We start from the raw sequence: 18,379 nt of genomic DNA on the forward strand, positions 1-18,379 counted from the left end.
GAAGGGGAAGGACGTGAAAAGGATACGAAATGATCCCTTCCAATTGGAAATTCTCACGACCTTCATCGACTACGACCCGAACGAGATATAGGCCTATCAGTGCCCCGCCCCCCCCCCCCCCCTACCCCTTTCATTTGCTGGAGACATGCACGCTTCGCCAATGAATATGTATGATAATATTATTTCATGTACACAGCAACAACATCTTTTCCGTTTTCTTCTTCGACTTATTATTCTATTCTTCTTCCTTTTACAATCATGCGCGACACGCAGACACTTACTGCCTCAGGCAATCTCATTAGTTTGATAAACTCTTTTAATTGACTCGTTTGATGAAGATTGGCGTTTCCTCATGTCGTTGCAAAGGTTGCTCATATTAATTTGGACAGTTCAGCCTCAGGTCATTTTTGTTCCAATTTATTGTCTCACCCTCTTCTCGTATATCTAAGCATTTCAGTTTTTATTCCAGTGGCAAAGCGTGGGTCCATCCGTTAAGGGGGCACTTGAATGATGGGGGCGGTCTTACTTGTAAAATAAATGCGAATTTACAAGGCTACTGATTGGGGGAGAGTTCGGCAGGTGGTCCGGGCGGCTTCTTTTCTCTTCTTTATTCCCTCCTCCCTCTCCCTTTCTCTCTTTCATTCTTTTCTGACTTTTTTCACTTCTCGATTGGGTGGGGGCGGTCCTACTTGTAAATGAAATGCGAATTTACAAGGCTACTTATTATGGAGAGGGAAAGGGAGACGGTCCAGGTATCTTTCTCTTTCTTTTTCCTCCTCCTCCCTTTCCCTTTCTCTCTTTTTTTTCACCACTCGATTAGAGGGGGGCAGCTGCCCCGTGCCCCGTGAACTGCTTTTCTTATCGGTACTGGTTCAAGTCAGGTGGTTATAAATTTCTTAAGAGAAAATACGTATCAACTAATTACTATCTTGAAAATGAACAGAAATAAATGACTAGGGAAGTAATTTTGAAAGCCTTACATTACAAATTACATTGATTCAGCCAGTGAATACAAGTGACAAAAAACGCAAAACGTACTTAGGGTGCAGCTTTAACCAAAAGGCTACAAAACAATGGAAATTACTGAGACAAAGGAGCTGACTCATTCATGGATGACGAGGGTGTGGGGGCATACTTCAACTACAGAACAGGGGGAATTCAATGTCATTCTATTCTTTTCTATTTGTCCAAGGCTACATGGGATTTTTTTACAAGTAATACAAATACAAAATTATATATAAACAACTAAAAACAGCAATAATAGCAATTTGCAACACAACAGTGATACATATACATAATAGACATTGACATAAGACATTAAAATGTCAAAATAACTCATAGCATGAGTACTAAGAAAGAGTAAGAGGGAAAAGAGGGTGAATAATGGATGAAGGACATGTAGATTGAGGTGGGGGAATAGATGGGAGTGAGTCAGACGAAGGGCAAGGATAGAAAAAGAGAGGGAAAGAGAGCGGATGCGAGGTGTAGAACATAGATGAAGGGACAGCCGTAAGAAGAAAGAGAGAATATCATGAAAGATTATAAATTCCCACTATCAAATTAGTTAACACCTTCGTATATTGAAATGAACGTGCAACAGAAAACAATGAAGAAAAGGATAATGATATGAGAAAGAACCGGGAAAGTAAGAAGGAACAGAAATGGAAATTGACTTAGTAAATTGCAAATTTGGTATTGTGTATTCCTTGTCTGTTTGTTTGCTTGCTTTTGTGCTTTTCAAACATTATTGGATTGATCTTCCCTCTGATTAAACAAAAGACATTTGTTGTTCCTTGAAACATGTGGGTACCTCACAGTTGCTGATTGTGAAACATGACCTTATTATGTTGGCATTAAAGAAGTGATATGTAAGGACATTGAAACAGGCATATGCTTTAATTAGCTTGTTTGATATGACATACCATGGCCATTGCTTGCAAATTAGGCAGGTTCTATATAGACTTGAGATTTAAAAGAGGCCTTTCCTTTAGGAAGTGGTTTTTTTCCTTCGAAATAAGAGCTTCTTAATAAAGTTACCATTCATTTCAGTAAACAGAGAAAGCACGTCGTATATAGCCGTATAGGTTCTGCTTCTAAGTTACATCTTTCGTATAATTATGTCTTTCATTTTCTTTCCCAAACCCTCAAAACAATAATACGCTAATAATGATAAACCTAATATAAACTGGTCTATTTATTTTTTTAGACAGAAATAGAGGACAAGCAAATGACAAGCTGCAGCCCACATTTTTTACGTTCACAATAATGCCATATAGCCATATTGATTAGGACAAATTGGCCAACCAGCTTAGAGTTTTGGCATGCTGTAACCAAGTTGGCCAAACTAGATCTCGCATATTAATAGGCACTCACGGTCATAACTACTGCAGCTCCCTCTTGTGTTCTACGATCTGTCTATTCTGATAGTAGTCAGTTCAATTTCGAAACATCGGTCTATTATCGGGGGCGGATCCAGGGGAGCATGGGGCGCACACCACCCCCCCCCCCTTTTTTTTTTTTACCTTGCTTTTTTGTTTTCATTCTCTTTTTTTCACCACCCGATTGGGGGCACTAGGCCCTGTAGGTACGTTTGGAATAATTTCATATTATTTTGTATGCAGTCATTGACCAAGAAAGGTTATTCAATAACCTTTTTCCATTAGTATTATTGATTCGAAGCCAAAGCAATATAATATATTTAGAGAAAATAAATTCAGTAACATGGTCTCATTAGGAATAAATAATCCTTAAACGTATCCTTACATTTAGTATATTATTGAGCTGTCTTCCGGATATTTGTTATTGCTATTTTTATTCACTTGTCTATAATTTTGTTTAAACATGAGAATAGATCTATTTCGATTATCCCCTTGTAATTACGCTTCATTTTCACTCTGTAAAAAGTCCTTTTCTCTGCTCTAATACGTGATCATTTTACGTTTCCATTTTCTTTTTCAATATTATATTATTTTAACTTTACACTTATTCCGTCACTGTATTTCAACTTTCCATTTTCAATTGAAAAATTTACTCCACATAATATTCATATCGCTAATGTAGTATTTGTAATTTTTTTGATAAAAGATTGTCAACGGTATAATGAAAGAATACACGCAATGGAAATATTCAGTTTAAATGCTCCAATGATAATAATTGCCTTGGTATTTGCATCTAACATGCAAGTGATATACAAGATTCATTGAATTTATCTGTTAATTCGAGCCGTTTTGTAACGTCTCTCTGTGTTTTTGTTGCCTGTTCCAAGTTAACATAGATGCTTTCCCCGTTAATAATGGTTACCATGGTTACAGCATGTCAGGGGAATTAGATGGGCATACCATGCAGCAAGAGAAGTTGCCATGGTAACCGTGTGTTCTATTTGACTAGATGCAAAGGGTGTTAAATTTCAAAGTGTGATGGTGACATCATAAGAGATAACGGGCAATGGTCCGGGAGGGGCTCTTGTTTATCTAATGTGGCGTAGTGCGATACAGTACTATCACAATATTTGCCCCAAAATAGTCACAAAATTGCAAGCAGAGCTAGATGCATAAGATTTGAAATTGGAATATTGGCGTAACAAGGGGGTGCCTCTGTATCTTTTGTTTCAAAAAGGGAAAGCAAAGAACACAGATTCAGATATTGTCTTAGTGGAATGCTGCTAAATTCACTTTATGAAGAACTGCTGATATACATGTACACTGTTGGTCATAATGGTGGAATAATTACTTTTACCCCAATTTATGGAATGATTTCGACAATGATTTATTCCTAATAGATCTAGATAATAGTATACATTTTCAGATTTTATTGAATAATAATTTGTGAGTGTTTGTTTTGTACGTCACTGCCCCCACAAATACAAAAAACAAAGAAAATGCAATAATTCATTACATTTTGCCCCGCCCTCCAAAATAAAAAAAATCCTGTATGTGGGCATGCCTTGAACCATAATATGCATGGCCCTACAGAGGAATATGTCCTTGTTGGGGACAGGGGGAAATTGCAATTAATGATTTATAATTTATTGCATTTTCTTTCTTTTTTTGTATTTGTGGGGGCGGCGACGTACCCTAGCCCCCGCTGCGTACAATCATGATTCAGTGGGTAAGCAATGGCCTCGTTACTGTGAGGCCCCAGAATAAAAACTGTGTCGATCAGCTATATTAGTGCCCTTTTGTGAGGCATTATTCCTCATTACCGACAGGTATGACTTAAGGACGTAGGTTCCCTAGTTGATATGCATAGTAGCACCTACATTCTTTCAGTCACGCATAACAAACACTCGCAAATTATTATTCAATAAAATCTGAGAATGTATACTATTATTTAGATCTATTACGAATAAATCATTGTCAAATCATTACATAAATTGGGGTAAAAATAATTATTCCACCTTTATGACCAATCTATTTATATTTTGTAAACAAAAATATTCCCAGGTGCAGTTTGGTTAGCACGAAAAATCTACAGTTACTATCGCTGCATGTATAAATAATGATCACCCCCATCAAATAAATTATCTTCGATCCGCTTTAAAAAATCATTTTAATAACTTAAAAGTTCGGAAATAGCAAATAAAAGGGCATTAAGTTTCATAGTGTGATTATGACATCGCGACAAGTGATGAGTAATGGCCAAAATTAGCTGTTTTCTAATGTGGCTTATTGCGAAACAGTGTTATAAATAAATAGTCACATAATAGAAGAGAGAGGGAGGGAGAGAGAGGGAGAGAGAGAGAGAGAGAGAGAGGGGGAGAGAGAGGGGGGGAGCGTAACATGGGGTGCCTTCAATTTCTATTGTTTAACGAGAACACTAAAACATGAACAGAGATCCAGAGCTAAGCCAATTCATTTACTCGCTTTAGTGGAAACTTGAGAATGCGCTCCTAAAACCACATTTGAAAGAACTGTTGATATACATGTTTAGAAACTGTTAGGTAAATATTAGCATTTGTAGAAGCATGCTATTTATAATAAGTGGATTTTGGTTGGTAGGAGAAATCTAATTTTATCTTGTAAAGAAAAATATTCCCAGGTGAATTTTGGCTCGCATGTGAAATCTAAATTTATCACATCTGCAATAATACATTAACACCCCCACAGAAGGATTTTTTTTTTTTTTCGATGAGCATTACATTTTAGGTCAGATTTGTATACAATGTGAAATCATAGCTCTCATCTTGCAGCAATAACAAATTTATCAAAATGTAAAAGGTTGAGAAAAGAACATTGTATCTGGTCACTTTGACAAATATTTATCTTTTTGAGCAACTTGTGTGTATTGTGTTGCATTGTATTTATCTATTCCAGTGAAAAAAAACCTCATTATCAGTCAAAACAGACTGCTTATTGGCGAGTCAGTGCATCAAACTTACCGTATAGATGGTAACTTGCCATTTGGTAACTTCCATGGAAACCTTGATTTGATTGGCTGTTGAGTAATGTCACTATGCATGGGAGTTAATGTTGATGGCTATGTTACCATCGATGGTCAGTCTTATGCGACGGAGCCCTGATTTGTCAATATATTGACGAGTCTAATTAATGAATTAATTAATAAAAAAAGAGCTCATCAGATGAGTATATTGGTAGATCCTCATTATATGACTTTTACCGACGTCTGTCTCGTGTATCCAGATTGCTTCCATCAGTGGAAGAAACTAGAAAGGCAAAAAATCAATGATAATTAAAAACACGCGACTTTTATCTTCAGGGTATACTCTCTAAATGTCTTGAATCCTGCATGAACAGTGGCGTTGATACATGTAGTTCCGACGTACAAGGAACACGTCTTGCCCCCTTAAATAATGAACAACTTATGAAAACCAAAGTGAGAGGGAGAGAGGGAGAGAAAGAGAGGGGGAGAGAGATGGGGAGGGGGAGTAGGGGAAGGGGGAAATGCAACGTCAGTTTAAAAAGGGGGAGCAATTGCCATCCTCCCCGCTCATCCCCTTTTTCTTTTCATTTTGAACTTCATTGCACCCATTTAGACCGGTGCACCCCATGGAACAAGTGTACCTTCATTGACTGCATCCATACTTAATACCCTTTTTTCTCCAAAAAGGGGGAAAATGCAGATTGCTTGACAGCTGTTTGGAACAATGAGTTCACAAGTCTTTATTATAGCGCATTCTTTTTGCCTCTTATATATTCAGTTTTGGTATAAAAGAACATCATTGTTTGCTCTTTTATTTGTCTGATTCACAATAGAAATATTATTAGTGTCTGATATTCTTTCGCCCTAATTCTGACTTCAATTATCATCCATAGGCGTTCTCCAGGGGCTCTATACAAGTCACATGGTATTTGAATACACGGCAAGATGAGCACAAAACCTCCTCAGAGATGAATTGATATTGTCACATTTAGAAAAGCACGTATCCATTTCATGACTATCTTGTAGTAGCGTTTTTATCAAACTATTCATCTCACCTGCTTTCCGGTTTGACATAGTACGTGCTGCTTTATCATTCCTTCTGGTCATCCCATTTCTTCTCTTTTCTGGTTTTCTTTGTTAATATCATACTCATATAGTAAATATCTCTACTAGTCATTTCAAACATCAAATACCTTCGCTCTTTTCCCATATATAGTTCCTTTTTTGACATAAAAATATACAATATTCATAATTTATTTCAGTCTCTTTTTTCCCTTCTTCCCTGGTTTGTAATAATCACTTTATTACTATTAATTCTACAGAACGTAACACCTTTGTTCTTTCCCAAGCTGTTACCCTTTTGAGGTGCCCGAATATCATTATATTGACAACGAGGTGCCCGTATGTATGTATGTCTTACATAATATGCCCTTATTAAAAATTACATTTCCCGCTTGTTCGCTTCACTCACTCCCCACCTTTTAGAAGCGGGGAAATTCCGGCATCGAGATACCCAAATAATTATGTTCATATTCGTGTATGCTTGGCAGCAGGTGCCCACATACATGTATTTATATCTTATCTAGTATGTTGATTTCAAAATAATTTAGTAACAAAGATTGCATTTTTAGACTCGCTCGAAGAGTTTTAAAGTGACGCACAAGTGATATTTTGTAATGAATTTGGGAGTGAGGTGATGCGAAACTTTTCATTTCTGAAAAGGGTGCCGTGACTGCATGAAAAAAGGGTTGAAAACACTGATCTATATAGGCCTATCTAGCTTTTGGCTCCCCCCTCCCCCTCCCCCTCCCCTCCCTCCCCCCCCCCCCCCCTCCTCTAACACACTCTCTTTCTTTCTCTCTCTCTCTCTCTCTCTCTCTCTCTCTCTCTCTCTCTCTCTCTCTCTCTCTCTCTCTCTCTCTCTCTCTCTGTTATGTTAGCTATTCATTTATTTCATTGGACTTTGCTTGGCGAATTAGGGCTTATGTTCACCGGTAAACACATGTTCACCCCCCCCCCCCCCCCTCTCATGAGACAAGTTAAAGACGACCCGTCACCTGAACAGAAAATATGCTAAACTCATTATAGACCAGGGATGACCAGAATGTCATTGCACCTAGTATTTATAGATATGAGTCTAAATAAAGCTACTTTATCAAGTTAAATTACGTAGTTGGTGATTTCCTGTACGTACGTAATTTACACACTATACGTTTAGAAACCATTGTTGTAACACGAGAAGTTCAAATGACAATAAAGGGCTGATCTATAACTTTATTGTTTTAATAGCACCGGTATTTAAGCTCCCTGCGATGCCCAGGATGATTTCATTCGATCGTTTTCAAGGGTTCTGACTGAAGATCTGCATGAACACAGTTTTGTGAACTAATTGCTGTATAATACAAGCTGGCACTAGCATATAAATCAACATAGGAAACTGGATAACAAATTGTAATTTTGCTGGTAAGTTGACTGGGGCCGGGCTGGCTCCGATACCACTACCAATACCGCCTGAATGTATTGACAGCTAGCTACATTGAACCAATACCAGGAGTTACAAGCTCCTTGATTGTACATGCCGATTTGTAACTTGTTGACGTTGACAAACATGTAGACTAGACTTAGTAGTCTTAGCTTGGCGGTAGGTCTAGGCCGCGGCCTCGCTTAAAATTATCTGTAAAGTAGATCTACTGTACTGACTTGTATCTTTGGCCTAGACTTGACAGAGTCACGAGATCAGATCAAAGTTACATTTTGTAGCTTGAAGGGAAATAGGGAATGAAGAACTGTTTGATATTGTGCAGGAAACATTAAATTTGTTTTTGCATGTGTGTGACTGGTTGAACAGGTGGTTGACTCTAAGTTTAATCTTTGTGGTATTGTTAATTACCCAATTTAGATCGGTTTCCTGAGTTTTCTAATTTTTTTTCCAGATTTTTTTTTGTTCCCCAATTTCTTTTTTCTTCCAGATTTTACCCAGATTTTCCCCTTATTTTCCCATATTTTTTTCTCAATTTTCTTACTCAAAAGGCGGGGAATGTTGTTAGATGCCATTCCCCCCCCCCCCAAAAAAAAACACTTTTTTTTTTCCTCAAGGGGGGGGGGGGGGGAGGGGTGGTTGAAGAAGAAAAGATTTTTTTTTTTTTTTAGTGTTCACTATCACCCTTGTAATTGGAAATTTTATTTAGAATTAGATTTAGAGCTATTGACTCCTGTGGTTATATGTTACTGTTGGTATATTTATTGTTTTCTTTCAATTTAGTATTGACAATTTATTCCCTAGATCCCTGTGTATATTGACATGAGAACGATGCAAATATTGAGAGCATTTGCATTCCACGAGCAAAATCAGAACCTTTTTTGTGAAGGGTTTTGATAAAGGAACACTAATCATGGATTTTAAAGTTGGCAGCTTTACACTGACAAATTACTTGACACAGTGTTTGTTGTGCAAGAACAAATTTAGTCCCTACTTGTAAATTTGCATACTCCCATTATTGCACTAACCTAATTATCATATTGTACATTGTGTATACATTTTCAGGCATTAGAATACTGGATGTATTCTTCACAGTTGCGGGTAATTCTATAGTGGAATATTGTTCTAGCAATCTTCTAATCTACAATGAATATAATCATTTATTGAGTGCAAAAATGTAATTCAGAAATATCACAGTGCAATTATTATCGTATTAGCATGTGAAAGTTTGATATATTGTGTAAAGTGTGTAAAGTATTTTGATTATTGCAATTTTTCATCATTAAAAATGTGATCAGTTAATAAAATGGGAATTTGACTAGTATTGAACACTGCAAAGAAGAATCTTGATTATCCATTTTCAAGTGTATGCAGTATAGTTGAGATTCTCATTACAGACAATTTGAAACACCTGTATCTGGCACAAGAATCATTTTATCAGTCAGTATCTAAATGCATACACTGAATTCATACACTGTTCTAGCATTATGTTCTTTCCGCTAGTGTTGTTACTGGGTAAAGAAAACAAGACTAGTATTGCTACTGGCTTCCTGTCCTTTTCTGAAGCTGGTCATTAACTGCCTACAAATACATCGTCATGGCAACAAAGCTCTAGGCTGTCAAAATATTAGTAGTCATTGTAAAATATTGTCAGTGTTTACTCTCCTTTCAAGCTGTATCAAATTTACGGTAATGGAACAAATACTGGCGTCGCTGTGGTAATAATGCAAAATCATGCTTTCTGTTTGAATTGTACATACATTTGTAGATCTACACCTTCAATTTTTAATTGATGAACAGTGTATTGAAATGGTTTTGAGAGAAAAGAAATTTGTTTGCAAAATATGGAACCATATAGGGAAAGAAATTGGGTCAATATCTAAAAAATAGTGATCATTTTATTACTGTGGACTTGTTGTGTGGGTAAGAAGGTCCTACAAAAGCATGCTGCATACACTTTAAAATTGTGGTTTTTAAACATGGGCCAGAAACAGATAACATTAATTCTCAGAAATCAATTAATATTTGTATTGAATATTTAAAAACAGTTACATTTTTTACATGATTCCGGTAGAATTGTTAAAGCCTAGAAATGAGTAGGAAAAAAAATAGATAAACAGAGCTATGAAAACGTGCCCTTGACATCTTGCTTACAATTTGCAGTTGTGATTCATATCTTGCAGTATATGTGATTTATAGCAGGTTTTTATTTATTACCTTTTTTGTGTGCGCATTTGCTGGTCTTAAAAGCCCATCTACTGTATGATAGATACTTCTGTGTGATAGATAATTCAAGAATTAATGAATTACTAAATAATTCAAACCAGTTTCACAGTTCTATTAAATTCTTACAGAGAAACAAATTTATCAAATGAAACAAATGTAGACATATATGTGTATCAATAAAGACTAAAAGTATTTTTCATGATTTTATTTTATTTATATAACCTGAAGCTTCTCTTATGTTATGTATGATACTCACCTTGGACATGATTATTATTGTTTTGCAGTTGTCTCTTTTACCTTGCCATGAGCTATGAATATTGTTTTGAAGGATAAATATGGAGTTGATGGCAACTAATCTTCTATTTATAGTGTATATCATACAAAGCTTAAATTATATTGCTAAGTACAAGAAGATAATAATGAATATACAAATGGGGATCTTTGTTTTTATCAAGGTCTGAATTCATTATAAAAGAAATGTTCATTTGGAGTTTTGTGCCTTCCTGCCTACAATATCCTCTTAAATCATGAATACATCTCATTTTAATATTTTATAAAATATGAACAAACTTACTAAAAGAAAATAGTTGTAACTTTAAATTGAAATGAGGTGATTAATTTGTGGATATATCTATTTATTTGTTCATCTCATAGATTGCCTACTACTGCTGGAAGCTGTAAGGATCGCCCCACTGAGGGCAGCAAACATCATTGGATGGTGTCGAATAAAGGAATGATGTCAACCCTGAGATTGTAATGAGCATCGTTGTTGGCAGGCAAGCTAAGGCAGGCTGGACGGCTAGCTTCATTTGAGTAGGCTCACCATAACGACGGACAGGCAAGGCAAGCTGGAGGGCATGTACAGTATGCAGCGAGAGGGAGAGAGAGCCTGAGAGCTTCAAAGAGCTTGAATGTCAACATGACAACCGGCTGGTACAGCTTTTCAATTCCTGCCACCTCCAGATGAATGCGCATTGACAAGACATTGTGTGAAGCTGCATTCAGTAATTAAAAAACAAACGGACATATATGCAGGGATATCCAGTTACCGTGGACTTACTTTATTTTCAAAGATCGAGGTGGAGGATGACTTCATAAGTGATGACAAGTGGAATTTACCAGTCGTAAGCTTGGGACTGCTTAGCATGCAGAGTTATGTAAACGGTGATTACAGTGTGTGTTTTTGATAGCATTGACGTTGGATTGTGAATGAGATAAGCTTCCACCTCACGGGGGATGTATACTTTCATCTGAGTTAGATGTGAAAAGAGTCACCACAATGAAGCACATTGGTCACTATATGTGTTCTAGGACCCGATGGGCAAGAGTCCTGTGCCTGTGTTCGGTCTTTGTGATGGGTGGAGTCTACCATTTCTTCTTTAACTTTGAACAAGCGTTTAGGAACTCTCCCGGTGAGATCCCGCGGCTAAAGAGCGGCGATGGTCAGATAAACGGTGATGGAATATTGGAACATTCGGTGCGGATGAGGCACTTATTACAGACAAACCTTACAACGGACCCAACAACGGACCAAGGAATGCAATCGGTTACAGACGCGGGAAATGCGTCCAATAATACTCAACCAAATTCTGGTATCTATCCCAGAGACCTTTTTACGTTACAACAGAAGAAAGATGGCGCCATTGTACTTCACGTGATTTTAATGATCTACATGTTCGTTGCACTTGCCATTGTCTGTGACGAATTTTTTGTGCCTGCTCTGAGCGTCATCACGGACAAGCTCGACTTGTCGGACGATGTGGCTGGTGCCACGTTCATGGCCGCGGGAGGAAGCGCCCCCGAACTTTTCACCAGCCTCATCGGGGTGTTCTTCGCGCGGAGCGATGTCGGTGTGGGGACAATCGTCGGTTCCGCAGTCTTCAACATCCTTTTTGTGATTGGGATGTGTGCGACGTTCAGTAAAGGAGTTCTTTCATTAACATGGTGGCCTCTGTTCAGAGATTGTTTCTTTTATTCCCTCAGTCTATCCATGTTACTATACTCGTTTTCAGACACACGCATAGAGTGGTATGAGTCCTTGTGCCTACTTATGATATACATTTTGTATGTACTCTTCATGAAGTTCAATGTTCCCATCGAGCGCTGGGTCAAGTCCCGACTACTCCGGAAAAAAGTTAGTGCAATTAAAGAGGTAAGTTTTTTAACTGTCTGCCATTCCTAATTTTTTCTTTCTGGTACATACAAATATTTCTTTTATGAGTAAATTCATGTTAAAATTTCTACATGTTCGACTTTAAGTTTGAATACCTGTTTGAATATGGTTTCTACCGACCAGAGATAGCTTAAAGAGAAGGTTGAGTAAATTTACTTGAACACTCACAGTAAGTACCTAACGTACATCCCAGATTCAAACTTTGATTGAACCTGTGAGCAAAAGAACTTATTTTGTCTTGAAACAAAATGATGTGATTAAAGGAGCTTTGCAATTCTAGTCCACTTGTCATTCGGTGAAAGGTTCAAAATTAATTACATGTGCACCTTTAAAGTTATTTCTCTCTCTCTCTCTCTCTCTCTCTCTCTCTTTCTCCCTCTCTTTCTCTCTTTCTTCCTCTCTTTCTTCCTCTTGCACTCTATTTCTCTTTCTCCCTCTCATGCTCTCTCTCTCTTTGTCTGTCTGTCTCTCTTTCACTTCCCCCACCCCCTCTCTCTCTCTCTCTCTCTCTCTCCTACTCTCTCTTTCTCTCTTTCTCCCTCTCTTTCTCTCTTTCTTCCACTCGCGCTCTCTTTCTCTCTGTATGTCTGTCTTTTTCTTTCTCCCCTTGTGCTCTCTCCCTCACTCTCTCTCTCTTTCTCTCTTTCTCTCTGTGTGTCTCTTTCTCTTTCTCTCCCTCTCTTTCTTTTATCATCTTTTATGACTTTACTTACATCAGTTCTTTCCATATTCAAATGCATGCAATCCTTTCATTTTAAAGTATATATGTACATTTTGAATGGTCAATTGGTCATCGGCACTAAAATTGCTCTACAACTGTAGATCAATTGTACAACACATGCACCAGAGACAACTGCTCTGCACTTTCTCAGGATACTGCAATTCAAACTTCAAAGTTCAAACCCTGACCCGATGTGACACCTGACCCTATACCTACCCCTAATGTAGAACCTGATTGCAGTCCAGGCACTATAACACCATATCGTTCATGAATTAAAGCCTAGTGCAAATGTTGATGGACCATACATGGGATCACCTTTAGATCTCTAGATGCAAAGCTGTCATGTCTGGTGTTGAAGGGGAGCTAGAAGGGCATTAAATCTGTGTGAAATGATATAAGTTAACACCCTTCTGGCTCCAAACAGATGGTGTATCCTTCGGTAGTGTGTTGTACATGGTCCTGATGAATCCACTCCCGTTTATTTCTTATTTAAAGATATTTTATAATCAGAAATCTACATTCCACCATCATGACAAATTATCAATTTTTATTAGTTTGAAGCAATCACAGCATTTATTCATATTATAATAAACAGTATACACATCCTAATAATTATCTCATAAAGTTATAATGAAGAAAATAATAACTGCAAAATATGTGCCTTAGTCTTATTTAGGAAACATTGCACCACAAGCAAACTCAAATGTCTTCAACTTTTCATCTACATTGTCAATTTCAACATTTAATGTACTCTGCTAATAAACCAATCATAAACGACTACAGGTAAACATCTTTTCACCAAAAGAGAATAAGGAAATATGTAGATATTGATAGCAATGCTTGTATACCACAGGTAAACTGTAATCAAGTAATCAGGGTATCATTTAGAATTTATCTTATTTAGGAAAATTCATCAATCATAACATACAGTACAAGAATCATTCTAACTTCTACATGTAGAAATAAAATAAAATAAAAGCACTATAACCTTAATAAAACACTTCAAGAAATATTTTCTTAGAAATACTATCACATGTAGTTGATCAAATGGTATGAAATTTGTAAAGTATAGAGTTAGGACTCAGCCATATCTACTCTGTTCTGCATAATAATAATGATAAACCATTCTTATATAGCGCATATCACAAAAATAAATTGAAGTCCCTATGCGCTCATTAAAAAGAAAAAAAAGGGATAATAGCAGACATGAGGGAAGAGAAGAGAAAGAATAACATGCCACTAAGCATGAATTAAATATCTGTAGTTTATCACTTCACTCTTAAAATTGCAACAGAGTGAAGCTTGCATCTATAATGCATTGTTTCTACGAGGATGCTAGCCATATTTTACTATTTCATTAGGTATACTCATTAATTTACTATTAATAGCATGTACCCGTCGGATTGGTGTATGCAAAGTGCATTTCTGTCGTGACTATTTGGAAAAGTGCACACCGGTTTCAATTGGCCATTGTTGTAATTACCTGAAAAATTAATGTATACCTGATCTTTGCTGATACACATACAAGTAGTAAGTTGACTTTTCAGCATATTAAAAACAAATTAATTCATTTTATTTTTCAACAATTTGTTTAGTCGATGGACAGGTGCATTTGAAGCAGTTGCTTTAGATCTTTGACTTATATCAACCATGAATTTTTTTGTTGTTGTTTTGCTAACATTGTTTTGATGGTCTGCTTGTTGAGGCTTTTTAGTAGAGCATTGAAAAAGGATGCCTTGTGACAAGCATTGTCTTCCTGTCTTGTCGCGAAAATGCTGCTCAAAATGTCTTGAAGTGACTAAAGACGTGCAGTCCATAAAGCAAAACTTCCTGCCTGCATTATTAAATTAATCTAGGGTTTCCTGTTTATCTCTTTAGTACTTGAAACACACGTAGCTGAAGATTTCACTTAGCCTCTGAAACACAAATGTAAAAGATAATGTTATGTACCAAAATATATGTTCATTTACTAGTAGTAGTAGTAGTAGAATGGTTTTAATGGTAGCCTGAAAGCTAAATTACATTGCAAGTTTTACAAGCTCAGTTTTAAAAAGCATTTCAACAAAACTTAGATATAGACAAATAATACACAGTAAAATAGATCATAACTTATACATATTCAATACTTGCAAACAAATTGATGATACAAATAGGATAAATTTGTCATTATTATTATTTTTGTAATCATTGTTACATATAAGTGAGGAATATTCATATTTTAAAATAGAAATTGAGGCTGATTTATCGAGTTATAACAAGTAATTACTGAAGATTTGTTTAATTTCGAACCGTAATAAAATGTTAATTGAATGTGTATTCATAATGCTACACAATATATGAGGATTCATCATAGAAACATGATTAAACAATACTGAAAGAGAGAGAAAGTGTCAGGGAGAGAAACCAAATTAGTAATTGAAATCTATGTCATAATGTTTGACAGTCAAATTATTCAAAATTTGCTTTACGGTAGGCCAATGTACCGGTACATGTAATTTCCTACTTACATAACTAAATAGAAAAGCACCGGAATTAAATTTTATTGTAGGGATAATACTTGACCCTTCAAGCTAGACTTTTATACATATTAAATAGTGGTTTCTTGAGGGGGGGGGGGGTGTTTCACAAAGATGCTATTAGAACTTATCTCTAAGTTGGACTTACAATTATGGAAAGCCGTTAGCATCTTTTGAAATATTTTGTAAAAGTTATTTTAAAAGGCACAAAATGTTGATTCAAATCATTCATATTGTCAAGGAGATTTCGTGTTCTTAATGTCGGTGGAATTTCTAAAAAAAGTCTAAAATACTCCAATCTTCGCTTTTGAGTATATTTTATTTTAAGGCTACAAATGGCTCTCCATAATGTTTAAGTCCAACTTGAAGTTACGTTTGACTTAGGATCTTTGTGAAGCACCCCCTGGTCTGTGTACCATTTGCATTTGTTTGTATAAATCATGCATATATACATGTTAGTATACGTATTTACACTGATGTGAGGATATTTTGAAGAGTCTGTATGACTATGTTTTTCTTGGTTAATTTTAGCATGTAAGAAATTGCACCCAAATGAATGCACGTCTGGATGACCAGAGCATTGGTGTAGAAAACTCTAAAGAAGGGAAATGAATTAAAAGGTAGAGCGAATCGAGGAGAGGAAAGTGAGAAGCCTGAAGGCAAAAGAGCTGGAGACTCATATGAAAGCTGCATTTTGAGTTTGCAAATGAGACGGGAAAGCTAGGCAGTCGGTTTCATTCTCCAAGCTTGCCGATGGTGGTTGCATGCACGACGTGCCGGCCGTGAAAGAAAACACGACGTCGGTAATATGAGCGGTTTTGATCACTGTAGGAAAACAAAACAATCCCTCGCGTTGGGAGGATTTGAATTGATGATAAGGCGTTAGATATACTGGGAGAGGGTCTTCTTTCACTAAAGTCAGATCCGATGCGTGTTTGGGGTTAATCTTGTTTGGTTGCGTAAATCCAGAGTTCCCCCCCCCCCTCTTCTTCTTCTTTTTTAACTCTGTTTTTCATATTAATCTTGTTGAAAGGTTTCACCTTGATGCTATTTATCCTCTACTCTTTTGACAAATGTTGGAAGATAATTTTGTTTCTTGTTTAATTATACTATTACTACTTGTTTCTATTTCACTCCTTTCACGCTGCTCCTATGTTAATAATTTCTGTAAGAATCTTTCTATTTGGCTACCCCATATCTCCCTCTGTCTTCTCTCTCTCTCTCTCTCTCTCTCTTTTCTCTCTCTCTCTCTCTCTCTCTCTCCCTCTTCTCTCTCTCTCTCTTTCTTTCTCTCTCCCTGTCTGTATGTGTGTATACTGGTCTAAATGCAGTCTTTTATTGCAAGGAAGTCATTAAATTTGTTGAGACACACGGACAAAGAAACAAACCCAGAAATTGAGATTAATTTTGGATGATTAGACACGCCTTATTTCCTGACTAGCTGTAAGATTGATTTTTTAGGGTTTTGAGCCACTCTCACCATAAATTCATATTCAATGTGGATTTTAATTAAACAATCTCTTGTATTTCAAATAATCAATACTTAATTGTGGTTGAGACTTGTTACAATGTACATCACAAGGCTAGATCATGCTTTTGTGTCATGCACAAATTGGCATACAAAGTACATAATTCTCTTTGAATAAAACAATTCCTTATTGTATTTGTTTGTTTATGAAACAATTTAAGCAGGCAGGGCATTTTAAAAGTCATTATCGGCATTTTAAAAATCCTCATCGTCATTTCACTCATTCAGTAATAAGTTTTGGAGGAAATTAACTGCCCATTGCAGTTGCAAAATATATATTCATAACTTACATAGCACATTTAGTAATGTGAAACAGTTTACTTGTTTTTAAATTATACATATACATGTATGCATCTAAAAAGCTTTTTTTTTCTAGCATTTTCCTTTATATGTACACCTGACATCCTTTTTTTGTTTCACTTAACCTGCTTACTCTCTCTCTCTCTCTCTCCATCTCTCTCTCTCTCTCTCTCTCTCTCTTTCTCTCTCTACCTTTCTGCCTTTCTCTCTACCTTTCTCTTTTTCTCTCCCTCTCTCTCTCTCTCTCTCTCTCTCTTTCTCTTTCTCTCTACCTTTCTCTCTCTCTCTTTCTCTATCTCTCTCTCACTCACTCTCCCTCCCTATCTGTCTGTGTCTCTCTCCTCTCTCTCTCTCTCTTTAAACATCAATCTGTTTTCAACATGTTTTCAATGCTTGTTCTTATATGTACATTTGGATGGCTTCTCTCACATTGTAAGTAATCCTTCTTTAAATCTCTATCTTCTTTCTTATCTATTTTTGTTTTTTCTTTTCTTTTAAACAACATACACATACATGCATGTATGGCAACTAATGTACATGTAGACCTGAAATTATATCTATATGTACAGTAAAGAAAAAGATTCTTGAATTAGTAATGAAAAATAATTATCTTGTACTGGTTTTAAGAAGAAGAAAAAAATATGATATAAACAGAAAAAGAAAAGGGACTTAATGATGCAGTTCTCAGCATGATCATAAATTTCATCCCTGCTAACGAGATTTACGACGGCAGTGATGTGTGCAGAAACCTCCATTACGTGGACTTCATACTTTCATCATATTATATCTACTTAAGTACTGACCATTGCTGACTCTCCATTCTTATGCCTTCGATGGCATGTAAAATTTAGTAGCCATACTTTGTTCCTGGCTTGCCAGTACTTTCCCTGCAACATGAAATGCAGAATCGTATACATGTAGATCTTTCTTGAAGCCCCAGTTTTGTTACCATAGTAACAGGATTAAGGCGTAATTTACTCACGACCTACGCATATTGTGTAGCTGGAATAATAGCCAGCCAAGAGATAAATGATAGGTGGTCATGCATATGTAGGGG

General features: G+C 36.4%; 1 protein-coding gene across 3 annotated transcripts in view; it reads left to right on the top strand.

Moving 5' to 3' along the window:
• The window catches only part of LOC582498 (sodium/potassium/calcium exchanger 2), a 90,448-nt gene that overhangs the window by 9,652 nt on the left and 62,417 nt on the right, over positions 1 to 18,379 (top strand). The window contains exons 1-2 of one of the 3 annotated variants that reach the window (XM_782447.5): positions 7,709 to 7,842; positions 10,739 to 12,236. In XM_782447.5, the coding sequence (XP_787540.4) occupies positions 11,364 to 12,236 (873 nt within the window). In that variant the 5' untranslated portion in view covers positions 7,709 to 7,842; positions 10,739 to 11,363. Of the gene's footprint in view, positions 1 to 7,708; positions 7,843 to 7,897; positions 8,021 to 10,738; positions 12,237 to 18,379 lie in introns of those variants that run through there. The other 2 variants (XM_030977210.1, XM_030977209.1) reach the window with 2 other exon arrangements.

The sequence above is a fragment of the Strongylocentrotus purpuratus genome, unplaced genomic scaffold (assembly GCF_000002235.5).
Source record: "Strongylocentrotus purpuratus isolate Spur 01 unplaced genomic scaffold, Spur_5.0 spur5_scaffold_9, whole genome shotgun sequence".
NCBI lineage: Eukaryota > Metazoa > Echinodermata > Echinoidea > Camarodonta > Strongylocentrotidae > Strongylocentrotus > Strongylocentrotus purpuratus.